General features: G+C 37.0%; 1 protein-coding gene across 1 annotated transcript; it reads right to left on the bottom strand.

The window, feature by feature from the left end:
- Positions 1-2,436, bottom strand: six2b (SIX homeobox 2b). Its single transcript, XM_051125110.1, has 2 exons — positions 1,411-2,436; positions 1-568 (listed from the first exon to the last, which is right to left on the bottom strand). The coding sequence occupies exons 1-2, from the start codon at positions 1,968-1,970 to the stop codon at positions 262-264; spliced, it is 867 nt and encodes a 288-aa protein (XP_050981067.1). The 5' UTR covers positions 1,971-2,436; the 3' UTR covers positions 1-261.
- Positions 2,437-18,353: the final 15,917 nt, after the last annotated feature.

Genomic DNA, 18,353 nt, shown 5'->3' with positions numbered 1-18,353 from the left:
TTGTTCAAGGAGACCACACATTTTGACTTTATTAAATATATATATTTATTAGTTCATTTTATAGCTAGACATATCAAAAACTATCCCTTGATTACATAGTTACAGTGTTTTTATGGAAACCTGTTTTCACGTAGGCCCGTCATCTAGTAGTTTGGAATTTTTGTCTAGTGTCCTCTAAGCTTGACTAATAAAATGTTTGGTAGCCTATATGATAATGAAGCTAGTAACTGGGGGGGAAAAGTCAAAGATGTGTTTTATTTCTTATGATCCAAGCTCCACCAGGCTGGCCGTCATAGTGTTGAGAAGGCCGTCGTGCATGGAGAAGTGGTGGTGGCTCTGAGTGTCGCTGACGGGGATGATGGAGGCGCTGGGGCCGGGCGGAGGCGCGAAGCTGTGCAGGGGTGGCAGACCTGAGCTGGAGGGCATTAGGATGGCTGGGCTCATGGAGGTGTGATCCGGGGTCGCCGAGGGAGATTTGTCGTCCTCAGAACTTTCACACAGAGATTTGTTTTCGTTCACGTGAGAGGTCAGTGAGTTGTGGCCGTTTGGATTTGCACCATCGTTTTCCCTGTTGAAACAAATCATTTAAATTCATTAGCGGGCTAGCAGAAACAACAACCACCGCTTACTGATAGACACACAAACACCTGGACCGCGCATGACTAAATGTGACAAATAAAATATGATACTTTCATTTTTCTCCATTAGGGCGACATTATAGTCCTTTTTAAAGTTTCAAGCACAAGCTAAAATTATTTTTATATTCATGAACTTTTTAACACAGTTAGAACAAGCATATCCGTTAATCATATAGCCTATTAAACTCTTTTTCAGCTCCGATCATTATAAATGAGTTGAGATTTTTTTATTTTTTTTATTTTTTTAAATTACACATTTACACAATACTCAAGAATTTTATAGACTAAATAATAACATCAGATATTCATGTTTTAATACAATGAATAAAATGAATACTTCTGTGTTTAGTTTTACATGTGTTTATTTATTTTAATTATTTGTAGTTATTTTTATTTGATTAAATAATTACTTTAGCGTCACTCATTAATTAAAAAGGCAGGTGACAAAACTCCCATGACACTAATCTCATCAAACACATATGTGTTATAAATGTGTTATTTGCGGTTATATATATTCTTTACAATTGCTGACCTATTGATCCCAGTGCTCTCATTTTTTAAATATTTGACGTTCAGATTGTTCTATAATAATTAAAAAAATAATGTTTTATTTTATGCCTTTATTCATGCTTTTTCTACCCACAAGTACACTAATGAAAGCTATTTTTTTGTTTAGCATTTCTTAGATACTATGGTAATTTTAGTGAGCATTCCTTCTTTGTTGTACAGAAAAAAGGCTTGTTTAAAGTCTTGAGAGTAATGGAGTTCTTACCTTTCCTTTGCTTCTGCTGCACGGTCCCTTTGCCTCCTGTTCTTGAACCAGTTGCTGACCTGCGTCGTGGTGAGGCCCGTGGCCTCGGCCAGTTCTCTCTTCTCTCTCGGGGAAGGGTACGGGTTGTGAGTATACCACTCTTTAAGCACGCACCGGCTCTTCTCCTTAAAACAGTAGCTGGTTTCCTCTCCATCCCAGATGGTGCGAGGCAACGGGAACTTTCTGCGCACTCGGTATTTTCCCACTGCGCCCAGAGGACGGCCGCGCAATTTCTCCGCTTCGACATAGTGAGCTTTCAGCCAGAGCTGTTGCAGTTTGGGGTGGTTGTGCGGAGAAAACTGGTGGCTCTCTAACACTTTGTAGAGCTCCCTGAAGTTGCCCCGGTGGAAAGCTACCACGGCTTTCGCTTTCAATACGCTCTCATTTTTGTGGAGGTGCTCACAAGCAGGTAAGGACCACAGAAAGCGTCCGAGACGTTCGATACTCCCACCTTGCTGAAGGACCTCGCAGACGCAGGCAACCTGCTCTTGGGTAAATCCAAAAGTTGGTGGCATGGACATAGCTGTGGGAAGTGGGATAGCCTACCTGGTGTCCTGCACGTATCTTAACGTTGAATTTTAAGGCGATATCCACTTTGGAAACTCAAGCAATGAAGCTCCTCCAACTGAAGAATTTCAGTTCTTGGCGTACATTTTCCATTAAAAGTAGTTTAAAATCAATCCAAAGTAGAAAACAAATGCAAAACTAACAGTTTGAGTCAGTGTCTTGCATTGCTCAATCACTTAGTTGCAGTATCATGACGCGCTAATCATTTCATTCTTACGCGCTCTCGTCGTGCGCAATAGATTCTTTCCTCGACTGTCCTTAGCTATCAGCCCGCCCTCTGGTTATCATATCTCTTACAGAGTGCCTAGTGTGTAAGGACGGCTAGCGCATCCTCCTGGGGAGTCATACGGGCAAGTGTGGAGAGAAGCTGTGTAGCAGAAACTGACCCTGCCTCTTGGAGATAGAGTGGCACTTGGATGTCATGCACCTCGGGGGAAGGAGTGCGCGCAACACACTCCAAAAACAGACACTGCTGTATTATCATCTCAAAATAAAGGGAAACCAATAGCTACACAGTGAAATGTTTTTATTGTTATTAACAAAACGTTTTACTGGTTGAAATGTCCTTTTGATTACTGTACTTTCATTTCACCATCACATGTTTGCAAATGCATAGGCGACACGTGAATACTGCAGTTACGTCATTTTCTAAACTACTATATAATCATCGAAATATCTGTGCAAAATACAAATATAAATAAAAAGTAAATCTGAGAAACATAAAGTAAACGTACAAAAAATAAACAAATTAAATATAGCCTCAAATGAATCGTTTTATTAGTGATGGATGACGGCCACCAGAGGTTTGCTGGATTGATGTTTGTGACGAGAAGTCTCTGGTGTCGTGTATCTGACGAGTTATTTTGGAATGTAACGTGACCCCAGCGTACTTTTTCATATGGACATTGTAATTCTAGCATTTGGTTCCAGAGGGACATAGATATTTAGCAAATTCGTTTTATGGTGCGCTAAAATATACTGTATATGCCAGCTCTCTGCAGCTCTCGAGTCATGAAAATATTTTGATGTTAGTTTGCATATGAAAGCAAAACATATTAGGAGTTTTTAGACTGAATATGCTGCTCACTGGTGTTAATATATTTGATTACAAAATATAGTAGTTATAAAACGACTACTGTATATTAAATGGAATTAATATTCTTATAACATATAGAAAGGTTCTTTATTGGCACTTAACGTATTTAGATTTTCCGCTTAAAACCATTTTAAGCTGAATAGACTTCTTTAAAAAGTTTATTTTACGTTATAGATTCTTCAGATCAGTGTTAGAATAAAGGATTCCTTATAGAACGGTTGGTTCTTCAGCTTTAAACCCTAAAAAACTGGAACCTTTATTTAAACATATTACACTTTTGTATTTATGCATTGTGCAATTGTCTTACTCAACCATCTTAGCTAAAAGATGCTCAAGTTAACCTACTGATATAATCAAAACGGAAATATCATTAAGCATAATATTCAGAAACAGTGGTAACGTATTTCCCCCCAAAACCTTGAAATTTGCATGATGTTTCACGTTTGCACTGTGGGATATTATGTTACGTATTTTACTTGTCTTTTTGTAAAAAAAAGTCCACACCCTTCTCAATAGCCTGCCGACACACATGCTCATTCTCACACACGTGCACGCAGACGCAAAGGGTTGAGTTTTCAGTAAAAGGACCTGATTGATTATACATGGCTGGGATCATTTTCCAGTGAAGGAGGAGGAGGTGTCTGAGCAGCCGTTAGCCAGTCTGAGACCTCCTGAGGGCAGCCACAGCAGCAGAAATGTGCGATGGTGGACGTTTAGTGAGTGGCTTCAGCTCGCAGCAGCCGGCAGGACAGGGGGAGTCAGTTTGAGTCCATTTTAAAAGCCATTCTTTATTCAGCGGAGCTGCTCCACGCTAGCTTTGCTGTGTCATTCTAAACCACGCGTCAGAGACAGTGAGCCGAGCTTGGCTGCTGTCTGGGGCTCCAGCCTCTGACCTTGATGATGGAGAAGTGAGGAGATGATGGAGAGAATCTTTGCCTGCTCTTAAAGTACTAGCTTACTTTTTAATGAATGAATTCTTGTGCAATGAGTGGTGATAGTTCACCCAAAAATAAAACTTCTGTCACCATCACATCAATCCAAACCTGACTTATTTCTTCTGCAGAACACAAAATAAGATATTCTGGAGAGTGCTTAGAACGAAGAAGTAATGTCTTTGTCCGTACAGTGAAAGTGAATAGGGTCCAAAACAATACTGGATGCCACTGACCTTCACTGTATAGACAAAAAGTGACTTTTCTGAATAATTTTTTGTGTTTTGCAGAAGTCATATAAGCTTTGAACATTATGAAGGTGAGCGAATAATCACAAATTTTCCATGTTTTGCTGGACTACACCTTTAAAAGTTAATCATATTACTTAAAGGAATAGTTCAGGCAAAAAATAAAAGTTCTGTCATCATTTACTCATCCTTAATGAGGATATTTTGAAGGATGTTGCTAACCAAAACAGTTTAGTTGACTTTTAATATATGGACAAAAAGCAACAATACAAGGTGAGTAAATAACAACTTTTTTTTTTTCATTTTTTGGTGGACTATAGTAGTCCACATTTGAAGTGGATCAAAACCTTTCATTTTGAAGGATGCTGGTAACCAAAACAGTTTGGTTGACTTTAAATGTATGGACAAAAAACAACTCAGACATTTCTCGAAACATCTTCTTTTATAGTCCACAGGAGTAAGAAAGTCATACAAGTTTGGAACAATATAAAGGTGAGTAAATAATGACATTTTTTTTTTCATTTTTGATAGTCTATACCTTTAAATCTTAACCATATTATTTAAAGGGACAGTTCAGGCAAAACTGAAAGTTCTGTCCTCCTTTACAGGTAACCAAAACAGTTTGGTTGACTTCGAGTGTATGGACAAAAAACAACTGAGACATTTCTTGAAACATCTTTTATATTCCACAGAAATAAGAATATCATTCAAGTTTTGAACAATATGAAGATCATAATGACAAATTTTTCTTTTTTTTTTTGGTGCACTGTACCTTTAAAAGTTAATCATATTGCTTAAAGCAATAGTTCAGCCAAAATGAAAATTCTATCATAATTTACTCATCCTCAGGAAGATCATTTAAAGGATGTTGATAACCAAAACAGTTTAGTTGAATTTGAGTGTATGGACAAAAGACATTTCTTGAAACATCTTTTATGTTCCACAGAAAAAAGAAAAAAAAAAATGATACAGGTTTGGAACCACATGAATATGAGTAAATGATGACATTTTTTTCATTTTGGGTGAACTAAGTCATAAAACACACACACAAAAGAATTCTGTCATCATTTATCTTCATGTCATTCCAAACCTGTATGACTTCTTTTCTTCTGCAGAATACAAAAGAAGACATTTTGAAGTATGTTGATAACCAGACCATTTTGGTTACCATTTACTTCCATCGTATGAACAACAACTCTCAAAACGTCTTCTTTTATGTTCCACAGAACAAAGTCGTACAGGTTTGGATGATATTAGGAAAAGTAAATTATGACAAATTATTATAAATTATTATTTTTTATTTTTTTGGGTGAATTATCCATTTAATTTCACTTTTCCGTAATTTTATCTGTTACAGTAAAACCTGTCGATGTTCTCTATAACCACTATTTAATCTTGCTTTATTTTTTATTAAATAAAAAAACTTTTTTTCACTTAACAGACTCTTGTGAGAGTTACAGCACGCTAAAAGCATTTTACACTGCGTGACCTGGCATCCTAGGAAATGCACATCACCACCTGCACCAACAGAGGAAGAACGGGCAATCCAAGCAGCTCTCTGCACACACCTGCACCTGTCTAATGTTTCATGGGCCATGAGTAAGAAAGAGGTCTGCTAATCTGCCCACGCGGCTGGGCAGCGTTGGTTTTTCCTGGAGGCCCGTTGCTGACCATGCAGTGGCCTAAGCCTTTTTCTTTATTCAAATCAAGGCAGTTGTGTAGGGGGCCATGAGCAGAGACACCCAACACCCGGCAATCACACTGTCCTCCACTCACAGCGCACACTCTAAATGATTAATGAAGCTGGCTCACCTTCCCTCTCAGGAGGGACGCGAAACCCGATAGCGCCGGGAGAGGCTGCGCTTAGCCGTGCGTCTGTGTGTGTGTGTGTGTGTGTTTGCATGAGCGCAAGCACTAGGAGAAGACGTGCAGGGCCATAAGTTTCATCAGAGTCGTCTGGTCGTTGACACAGAGAGAATTCACTACACAGTAGAGTACCGGTAGCAGTTTTGTAGAAGGTAACGACTGGCTAGAAGTAAAATTTGACTCCGTTCACATGACCGATGTTCCACCACGTGCATCATTTCAAGCTTTAACACAGTTAATCAGAGTATTGCGCCATTATCTAAGATGCTAAATCATGTCAGTGCTTGTTCTCGTTCTCTCTCTCTCACTCTCCTTCTCTTGTCCTCTTGTGTGTTGGCCCCCTGGGTGATCAAGTTTCAGCCCTCTGTCCTCCTGGCAGGCAGAGGGATTAAATGTTCATGCATAGGGAAGTGACACCACCAGTGTCTGGGCAGGAACATGCTTCTCAGACTGTAATCAAAGCACTATCTTTCATTCTCTCTCTCACGTCTCGCTCTCATTTACTCACTCTTTGCTTATTTTCATATGGATAACTTTCAAAGCTATTAATGATTTTTAGCAATTTTATTCAAATAATTTTGTGTCGGCCAGACGATATAATCTCTGGTGTAAGTGTATTTGCTAATCCATATAAATTACACTAACGTTGTTATGGTGTGTAATGTGTTCAAACACCTGTGACATATAAATCTAACTTTGTCACAGATCTTATTAACAGCTGATCCTTCGCATTCCCATGTTTTATTGGGAATCCTGGCTTATAGCAGATGAGTGGCTCGGTTAGGACTGCCCTGATGTTTCATATACATTTGAGGAATGTGTCCATATGTGTGGTAGAGCACTGTATTGTATATTTTCAACAACTGAGTCCTGTATAAGCGTTGCTGTAAAATGTTCTGTAAATGGGTTGATGATGTGACACTGCATTTTATCCTTTAAAAGGGTCATCGGATGCTAAGTTCACTTTTACATGCTGTTTGAACATTAATGTGTGTTAGCAGTGTATGCACAAATCTACCCTGTAATGGTAAAAATCCATGCAGTGGTTTTTAATCAATCTGTAAAAATAATATCCCCTTTTTCAAATCGAGCCATTCTCAGATGCCTGTCAGTGTTGTGTCACACCCACAGAGGCCGCTCCCATGATAGTTGATCGACATTAGGGTCTTACCTCAGATCAGATGTAACTGTCCAACCTCCATGTTTTGATGCTGGAGTAGGGATGTAAGCTAGACAAGGATTGAATGATTGAGGTGTTGTGTTGCTGGATGTAATAATGAACATAGTGGTCGTTATTTACTCCCGACATCTGAGCAGCTGAAGATGCAGTAGATTACGTTTGTTTGTGAAGGGAATGCGCCTCCCTATCTACATATATCCGTCTATGTTCGCGCAAATCATTCGTGATCCAGCTTCACTTACAGCAGAAGTGAGTATAAGGTTTTTTTATGAATCTTTGCAATCGCCTTTCCTTATAATGTGCTAGTTAGCAAGTTTTTGTGGCTAAAGTAAACATGCTCGTCACTCCACAGAGAGAAGAGAGGGGCGGGGCGAGCAGAGCTCATTTGCATTTAAAGCAGCCTCGACCAGAATGAGATGATTTTTGCAGAGCTGATTTTGACAAGGTAAAAAGGGTGTTGTTTTACACTACCACTGATAATTTTTAACCAAAGTATATTATAGACTTTTCATTAAGACCCTAAAGAATCATATCAACTTGTGGAAAATGGGCATCCGATGACCCCTTTAAAGCGCCAGTTAAAAAAATTTAAATTCTGTCATTAATTACTCACCTTCATGTCATTCCAAAACTGTTCATTCATTTTTAGGACACAAGTTAAGATATTTTGATGAAATGTGAAAGCTTATTGACCCTGCTATAACAGCAATGTAATTTAATAATTTTATGAAGCTACGAGAATACTTTTTGTGCACATAGAAAAAAAAAAAACAATTTCTTCTCTTTTGTGTCAGTCAACGCGTGTTCACAAGAGTACCACAACGTGTGGAGTCAGAGTTCTGATGTAGAACCTGGATGCGCTGTGCCCTGTTTGCAAGCAGAGGAATGGTACGTGTGCATCCTATCATTATTGTAGTTTTGTTTGTGCACAAAAAGTATTCTTTTAGCTTTATAAAATTACGTTTGAACCACTGATGTCACATGGACTACTTTAATGATGTCCTTACTACCTTTCTGGGCCCTGAACGTGATAGTTGCATTGCTGTCTATGCAGGTTCAGAAAGTTCTCGTATTTCATCAAAAATATCTTTATTTGTGTTCCAAAGATCTTACGGGTTTGGAATGACATAATGGTGAGTAATTCATTTTTGGGTGAACTATCCCTTTAATGTATTTTAAAAAAGCTTTAAAAATACAGCTGAATACAGCCTTGAATGTGGGGCATGTTTTTAATTCTGATTTAAAATTCAGTTTTATTTTGTGGGGGTCAAAAAGTTAAAAAATGTTAGGGTGATAAATCATTCCTGATATTATAAAATAAATATGAAAGAAAAGACTCATAAAATAATACATTCTTTAAAAAATCCTTATTAAGTAGTTTAGCCTTTGATTAATATTTTGAGACATTTTAAATTGTGTGTGAGCTGAAAATTTACCTTTCTTAACTATTGTGATGTAAATCCAAGTAAAGCGGCTTCCTGAGTGAGTAAAAAAATGTAGGATTTGAGAAAAATGAGATTTGATTTTCTCCAGTGGGAACTGATTCGATTGTTGGATTGCTATCATGTGCTAATTGTTTTAATTGTATCATGTAAGTGACAGGTTGCTGAAGGAGAGGAATTGAAACTTGTCTTGGACAACATTGGCCAACCCCTCATATTTAATTTATGATAAATACTGCAATGTCCTGTGATAAAAATAAGAATTCCAGTTTTGATTTCAAGGTGACTTTAACAAAAACTTTACTGCTTAATAATATTTAAATATGTTAATATAATTTTTTGACAACAAATAAAATAGGTATGACCAACAAAATCATATTAAAATATACTAGCAAGTCAGCGCTGCTAGCTTTGTGGGTGGTGTGTCAATACATAGTGCCGTTACACTTCTGCCATCCTGAGTTTGAGTCCCGGCTTGTGGACCTTTCCCGATCTTCTCTAGCCCACTTCGCCTCCAGTCTAACATAATAATAATAAAAAATGCTAACAATATTGACTGTATGCAAGATGTAATGAAGCTACTTATTTTAATGAACATATTTTATAACAAACATAATTCAAAAAAAACACTACCAAAAACACTACCAGTAAGATTTTTAACGTTTTTAAAGAAGTCTCATCTGCTCACCAACCTGCATTTATTTGAACCAAAGTACAGCAAAAACAGTACAATTTTGAAATATTTTTACTATTTAAAAGAACTGTTTTCTATTTGAATATATTTTAAAAGGTAATTTATTCCTGTGATTTCAAAGCTACATTTTTAGCATCATTACTCCAGTCACACGATCCTTCAGAAATCATTCTAATATTCTGATTTGCTGCTCAAAAAAACATTTATTATTATTATCATGTTGAAAACAGCTGAGTAGCTTTTTTTCAGGTTTCTTTGATGAATAGAAAGTTCAGAAAAACAGCATTTATCTGAAATATAATTTTTTGTAACATTATAAATGTATTTATCATCACTTTGGATCAATGTAAAGCATCCTTGCTAAATAAAAGTTTTAATTTCTTTAAAGAAAAAAAATTACGTATGTATGTAGCTTGATCACAGGAATAAATTACATTTTAAAATATATTCAAATAGAAAGCAGTTATTTTAAATAGTAAAAATATTTCAAAATCTTACTTATTTTGCTGTACTTGGGATAAAATAAATGCAGGCATGGTGAGCCGAAGAGACTTCTTTAAAAAAAAAAAAAAAAAATCTTGCTGTTCAAAAACTTTTGACTGGTGGTGTATTTATGATACTTTTAGTGTCATTACATTTAAACTTTTCTTGAAAGTGGTCTTTATCTTTATCTAGGACACAAATGCTTATGATTAGTTTATTTGCCTGAAAAATTCATTTTTAATGCCATAAATGGCATTATGCATTTGTACAAGAATACATACAGTATAGCAGTGGTGTGCGGCTGTCGTCATTCTACTATAATTTCATCAAATTATTCAAACAATAGATCTTTTGCATACAGTGATTACGGGAAACATATTGCGTAACCACAAATACAAAGTTTGTTTTATGAGCGGTTTAATATTTCAAAAGAGCAGGCAGAGCCCAAAATCAACAAATTGTTACCATACGATCTATCTTTCAATAAAGCTGTCAAGAAAACATACACATACGTGGAACGAGAACGAGTGATTGATGTCACTCTTTGTTTTGTTCTTGATCACCACTGACCCATTAAGGACTAGTCAAGCTTACAGATAACGGTTCAAAGAGGCCGCAGGCTCCTTGTGCGATACTTGTTGTTGTTTGTGACTGTACTCTCAAAGAGCTTCTGCTTGTTCTGGTGTTATGAAGAGTGTTCTGTAAATATTTTGTAACCGTCTACCGTGCCAGTGAAACCATACACTCTCTACAATGTGGAAAACATTCTGACTACATACTCAGCTTCTGCTTGCCAGAGCCTGAAAGCAGATCTTGGGACTCAGAGACAGGAATCAGTCCAGTTGACTGGGTCATCTGACCTGCTCCAAGGCAGCTGTCCTGCTCGCAAGCCCCATTCCCCTTGCTAAACGGGGGTCAACACGTTTAACCATGAAGTTATGGGAGCAATTTGAGGAATAAGCAGAGAGAGGCTTTTGGGGAAGCTTGTACATGACGCTTTTCGCGCCATCTGACCTTTCCACCGTGACACTCTAACTGCTAATTCAAATACCAGCAGCATTTGCAAAGCCGCACAAATCGTCTTCATCAAACTTGGTCATGAAGGTTAATAAATCAACAGCGGGGGCCTGTTTTTGGAGCCTGTCAGTGTGTACTGAGTGTAAAGAGCTTTGTGTGTAAGATTAGGTCTGCATGCGATGCATGTCGGTTTGCGTGTATGTTTGAAGTTTCTAAGTCTAAACAAGGTTGTTAGGCTTGTGCTGATAGGTCTAAATGTGTGCTAATGATGAAGTGTTAATGGAGGGCTGGGTTGATATTGACACTCTAAACCTGTGCTATTCCCAATGGACCAACGGCAGGATTTGACACTGTGTTTGGGGCGGTGCGTGTATGTATGTGAGGCTGTATACGTTTGCTGGTTTGCAAGTGTGTGTGTGCTCCTTGTCAGTGGTGCTGAGTTTTCTCAAGGCTACTTTTACACAGCAGCGGAATATAATTGTCACTCTTTTATTTAGTAAATGAGCATGAAAAAATAGGCTGTTACTTATTTATAAATAGACATAGGTCACTATATGTCACTGGATGGATGGATGGTTGTAAATTACTGCAAAGGCTTAAAGGAACAGTTCACAAATTTCCAAACCCGTAACCTTTGTTCATCTTCGGAACACAAATTAACATATTTTTGATGAAATCCGAGAGCTCTCTGATCCTGCATAGACAGCAATGCAACTACCACATTCAAGGCCCAGAAAGGTAGTAAAGACATCGATAATATAGTCCATTTGACTTCTGTGGTTCAACTATAATTTTATGAAGCTATGAGAATGCTTTTGTACACAAAGAAGGCAAAAAAACTTTAAACAATTTCCTCTCTTCCGTGTCAGTCTTCGACGTACGTTCACAAGAGTATCACGACTCGTCAAAAATATCTCAATTTGTGTTCCGGAGTAATTAATGACAGAATTTTCATTTTTGTGCATATTATCCCTTTAACTATGTATTCATTGTTTAAAATGAGTGCTTTAAATGTCATCACACACAGTTTGATTATTTACAGCCGCATTTATAACCGACTTCACACCTGGAAATTATCAGCATGGCCATAGCCAGGTTTTGAAAATTAGTGAGGTAGTGGTACAGCTAAATTATATACACTATAAACGCTATAAATAAGAGAAAGACATGTTTGTGAAAGATGTTTTCTCTGTTTTGGAGTATACTGACATAGACTGTACTGACATAGACTTCTTAATGGCTAGTGTTTGCGTATTTCATTTCATTCTGTAACATACTTGCTCTGCAGATCTGTGTACTAGTGTAAAATGCTACTGTTTTTGACAGCGTTGATAACGTTTCTGACAGATAATATCGTGGTATTTTTTGCGTTTGTCTTACATCATGTGGGATCCTGTCAGCAATAACCTGTCCGTGGGCTTTTTTGATTACTGTCAGTTAAAATGCCAGTGATGCACTGTTGCCAGATATTGCTGTTAAAACTAACAAAAAACGGAAAACAAACAAAAAGTTAACCGAAAGTATTTAAAATCTTTTGCAAATAAGATAAAATAAAAATATCACTGACCATAAACTGCAACTTCCTACTTTATTAACTTTCTAAAGTATCAAATTAAGTCGAAAAGACAAGTCCAAAAACGCTTATAATAGCTCAATCTGGCAACTGAAGCTAACCATTCTTGCAAACTGTCTAAACTAAATTGTACATGTCATGCAGACATCCATATGAGAAGTTTATCAACAAATTAGTAATTCAAAGAAATTTTATTTTTGAACATGAAAAATTTACTAAGGTCCAGACCTCGGTGACCTCAGCTGGCTACAGGCCTGATTATCAGGACTCACAACACACATCTTTGCATTTTGGTATGTTTTCAAGTGTGGTTGGTAACTTACAGAGAAATATAAGCTGCATGTATCTGAAGCTTAGGTGCAGACAGCATCATCTACCGAAGCTCTCAGTTTTATCATCTGCATGTGACTTAAATGCTATTGTCAGTTAATTAAAATGTGATAGACTGACTCACACCCCTATAGAGAGCAATGGTAACATTTTATTTTAAGAACCAATTCTCACTATTAACTATTAGCTTATTAACATGCATATTACTGGCTGTTTATTAGTACTTATTAGGCACATAATAATGCTTTACTCGGCATAACCATATTTAAGGGATACTCTAGATCCCTTAACCTGACCCTGTACCTAAACAACTACCTTACTAACTCTTAATAAGCAGCAAAGTGCAACCACCGTATAATGATAAAAATCCACCCAGTGGTATTTTTTTAATCTTTGTAAGTAATATCACCTTTTTCAAATCAAGTCATTCTCAGCATCTTGTCTGTGTAATGTCACAAAACCCAGGCCGCTCCCACGATAGTAGATTGACACAACCGTCTTACCTTAGACCTGCCCTGAGTGAGCTGAACAGTCCAACCACCTTTGTTTTGACTCTGGTGCAGGGGAAGACAAGAATATCTCGATTGGAGTGACTGAGGTGTTCTGTTGTTGGATTCAATAATGAATACAGCAGTCATCATTTACTCCCGACATCTGAGCTGCTGAAGACGCAGAGGATTAATGTTACTTTAGTTTTTGAAGGAATACACCTGGCGATCTACATAAATGTGTCTGTGTTTGTGCAAATCATTTGTAATCCAGCTTCACCTACAGCAGAGGTGAGTATAAGGGTTTTTATGCATCTTTGCAAATTGCCTTTCTTAAGAATGTGCTAGTTAGCACGTTTCATGGCTAAAGTAAACAGTACTGCTCATCACCCCACAGAAGATAAGGGAGGGATGAGCAGAGCTCATTAGCATTTAATGACAATGCAACAAAACAGCTCGCTGCAAAAAGGGCTGATTTTGACATGGTAAAAAGGGTGTTTTTTACACTACCATGGAGAAATTTTAACCAAAGTATGTTAAAGCAGTTAAAGGAGCAATTTCAGATTTCAGAGATATTTGAAATCACCAAAACATGTCTCTACCCAAAAGGATCACACCCCTATCTTAACAGCTCCGCTCCAAACATGCTATGCAACAGGCACCTCATCATGAGTGGACACTTACTGGTGATTGGCTAGAAGTGTGTTTTGGTGTTCGGCCCGAACCACTTTCAGCAGTGTTTCTCATAATTCACTTACTGCACCTTTAAGTACACAGTCTCAGTCTTTCTGTCAGATTTTGACATAATTCAAATCAAATTTTGTAATGTTGTGAATCACCTTGTAGCTGGTTGTTTTGGTTCATGGTTTATAACTTTTTAACAAAGTCTTTTGAAAAATCCCAATAAGAAAAATCAATTAAAGAAATGCTTCTGGTCTACATGAGAACATATAAGGGGATTGCCACTGGCTACTCGTTTATATAGTATCATCTCGAATATTATATGCTATATTATAAGCTTTTGTGTGCCATCCAGCTTTCCCTTTTAACTACTTTAAAGCAAAATTGAGACTTCCATTAGGCCTATGTGTTTTTTGAATGTTAGCACAATTATAAAAATAATTTATTATGATTTTTAAATGCACTCTGTGGATCCTTTTACCTCTCATTTTTTTTTTTTTTTTTTTTTTACCTAACAGGGGATTTTTAATGCAAATACATTTGCATGGCTGGGCTCATGGTTTGTAGTTGTGTTAGTTTGTGTGTTTAACAAAAGCAAAGGTTCTGCTGCTCTACTGTGGCCTCATTACACGCCAGCATTGGTGAAACAAGATAAACCATATTCACATTACACTAGACTCACTAAACGTATATGTACAGTGTGTGTCTACACTGTATATGATTTTTCGAGATTCAACTGTTTGAAAATCAGATTCAGAAAAATCTGTAATTTTGACCCACACAATGTATTTTTGGCTATTGCTATACTTGTGCTACTTAAGACTGGTTTTGTGGTCTGTGTGTGTATGTATATATTTCATACTTGCATACTAGTAAATGCATATACTGTATATACAGTATATGCAAAATAAGTAAAAGGATTTGTTATCAATATCACTCATAATACCACAACAGAAAGGTTCATTTACATCACAGCATTTTGCATAATGGCACACACGTCCATAGCAATATACACTCATACATCCATAAGCACAGAAAGAAGGTATTTTTGGCCCAGTCGGTTGAACTGAAATGAGTCCTAGTAATTCACTGGAAGAGTTTGGGGTGTATAGGTTTACAGTGTATGCCGCAGGCACATCCTCTCACTAATGTTACAATGCAATGTTATACCACCATTGTTCAGATCCAGAAAATGACACTTCCCTTAAGGGCATGCACATCAACTTACAGGCTTTACACGGCCCCACACCCCTCCTAAACCAACTTGATTTGGCTAAAACATAATCCATCAACAGTCAAAAGTTGCTAAAATACAGTAGATCTCTAGTGTGTGCACTGAGAAATGCTCAAGTATTAAACAATAAGCAAAACAACTCATTAATTGACTTTCAGATAACATGTATAGCTTGGAGTATTTTTAAATATTCATTTTACATTGCTATGTTTCTATAGTCACATTTAATGAATTTTATTTTTGAATTGACCCAATTATTTCTGTTCTGTCTTTATATGCATATTCAGAAGCAGCTAATCTGATAATAACCATTCAACTAAACAGGCGAGCTTTACAAATTGAATTTGGTTCGCATTCAATTGATTGGACGCGTGTAGTAACTGAAGTACGTGACCTTTCTCTTGGCCTTGGGTTTCCCTGACCTTCCCACAGTGGACACCTGTGTGATAGCAGGTTTGCTCACCTGAGAGGAGGAGAAAGGAGTGTGCTGTGAAAGGACCACACACTCCTGTGCAGCTGAGTCTAACAGCGAGACCACCTTTCTCTCACAATGGTTGGAATTAACTAAATCAATACACCTTTGTGCTTTTTAAGCAGAGAGGAACTAATGCCAGCCGAGGTTTCAGACTTTATCTGAGAGCTTTAAAGAGCAAGATCTTGCACCTTTTAATAAGTCCATGGCTGGAATTATAAGAACCTGTTTGCCAATCAAAATTAAGAGCTAATGCACCTAAACATGAGTGGCGTATTATAACATGTCTGATTGAAATGTTAGCCAAGCTTTCAAAGAAGATCCTGCTTTTTTGATCAAACTAATTCTTTGTGTTTTCTGACACTCAATACTCTGGTACATCTTGAACCCACAGCAACACAGGATAAAATTAGTTTCATTTTTGCTTGAAAACAGAACAACTGAAGAAAGCAGCAAACTTGTGCTAATCAGTGTGTGACGTATGGGTATGATTATGGAAGAATATATAATTAAAGCAAGATTCTTTTACTTCTGGAACATCTGAGTATTATGACAGAAAACGTCATGCTGCAGAATGCTTCTAAGTTGTCTGAAACAGGAAATGGAGACTGCTTTTGTATTGGAACAGGTATTTCTCCAAAAATATTTAATGGTTCAGTAATCTTCAGAATCATTTTAGGGTTTATTATCATATCTGCAGCGCTATTATTATTTTAGGTTACTGGACATCTATGAATTCAGACATAATGCATAAATATCTCAAAAGAAGCACAAAGCAGCTTCTGTGCTGCTTGATGTGCAGTCTTACGTGAGTCTTCCAATGAATAAGAGCTCAATAGTCATTTCTAATCTTCCTTCCTTCAGGCTAAACAAACATTACACTACCCCCTGCATGGCTGGCATGGTAATGCAACCCTATAGTGAAGGCCTGGCAACCCAAGGGGGTTTGGCTAGCATGGCATGACTGTCAACTTACACATAAAGAAACTAAGTGGGCAGATTTTCTGTGAAGAAACTGACCAATATGTAAAGCAAGCAACCCCAGTTTGTTTATACGTGCCATCATTTCACCACAATAAAAGACTGGCCCGGAAAACAATTATTCAAGTAAAGGCCAAACAGTCTCAAATGACAGTACAGTAACACTAAAAAGTGTAGTAAATGTGCACAGAATATATTTTATGAGCAGAATTTCTCTCCATCCAGAATTAAAATGTTTTTTCTCCATTGACGGGCTTTCAAAAAAGTAGGAGTATTTTGACTAGATACAATTTTTTTGCAAGCATAAAGCACAAAACAAAAAACTATTCAAAGGATTAGTTGAGATGTTAAAAAGATAATATCGCAATGTATGTACATAAAATCCTGAAACAAAGAGTTATACTTTGGCTGGTGTGGGTGAATGCTGACATGGCAATAACCCGCCATCTGTCAACTTGAAAAAAAAACAGCACATGCTGGTTAGGTAGGTTTTGATGCTGGGATGCTGGTTTTAGCTGGTTTATGCTGGCCCTTTGCTGCTATGCAGGACCAGCTCAAACCAGCTAAGGACCACCAAAGAGCCAGCATAAACCAGCAGAGGACCATCTAAGAACCAGCTAACACCAGCATCCCAGCATCAAAACCTACCTAACCAGCATATGTTGTTTTTTCAACAGGGCTTGCAGCGAAAATTTACGTCAAGCGCACTGAATGAATGATAAAAGCTATCACTAGTATACCGTTTGAAAAAAATACTGTACCATTTATGAACCAATATACATTTTAGATCCTAATATGTAGGGGAGCGCAGGGCACAGCCTAACACTTTTTGAATTTCTCAGTTTGTGTAAATCCACATGGGGTTCAGAGGAAATTTTTTTATCCACGTTAACTTCACACTTGTCTAGTACAAATATGTCGCTTTGTTTTATAATTACAGTGTATACGTTTTTCGTTATTTACCTCAAAAGAAAGGAAGTGAAAACATGCCCCGTATGCAGTGTTGGGAAGGTTACTTTGGAAATGTAATAGGTTACAGATTACAAGTTACTCGATTTAAAATGTAATAAGTAGTGTAACTTTTCAATTACTTTATTAAAGTAATGTAACTTATTACTTTTGATTACTTTTTGATTACTTTTCTAAATTTCTAAAATTTTCAACTGTTAATCATTTGGAAACAGTTAAACCAGGCAGGGTTAATCTTACAGTAGCACTCAACATTGATTACTGTCAGACTTTTAAAATCCTTTATCACTTGAATTATTATTATCACTTGAATAATATTGAATTGAGTTTTAATATTTTATTAGCTAACCAAATGCAAAGCTTCGACTAAGAAAAATTATAAAGCGTCTAGGCCAATGCAAGTTTCCCAGATGAGCGTGTGTTATTAGCTTTTACCAGTTGTTATCGGGGAATAACATACATTGGAATGTCATGACTGACCAGTCAGAATCAAGCATTCCAGCCGTGTAATAATTGTATTTAAAAAATTATTTTTAGATAATTTTAGATCATTCTGAGGTTAAATTCAGATTTGAAATCATAACAAGAAATAGTTTCATAGCTATGATACTGGTTTTGAAATCAAATGTTTGCATAATTATGACATAGTTA

The sequence above is a fragment of the Labeo rohita genome, chromosome 12, assembly GCF_022985175.1.
Source record: "Labeo rohita strain BAU-BD-2019 chromosome 12, IGBB_LRoh.1.0, whole genome shotgun sequence".
NCBI classification, from domain to species: Eukaryota; Metazoa; Chordata; class Actinopteri; order Cypriniformes; family Cyprinidae; genus Labeo; species Labeo rohita.
Note: the sequence above shows the minus strand (reverse complement) of the source record. Positions and strands in the feature narration are given on the sequence as shown.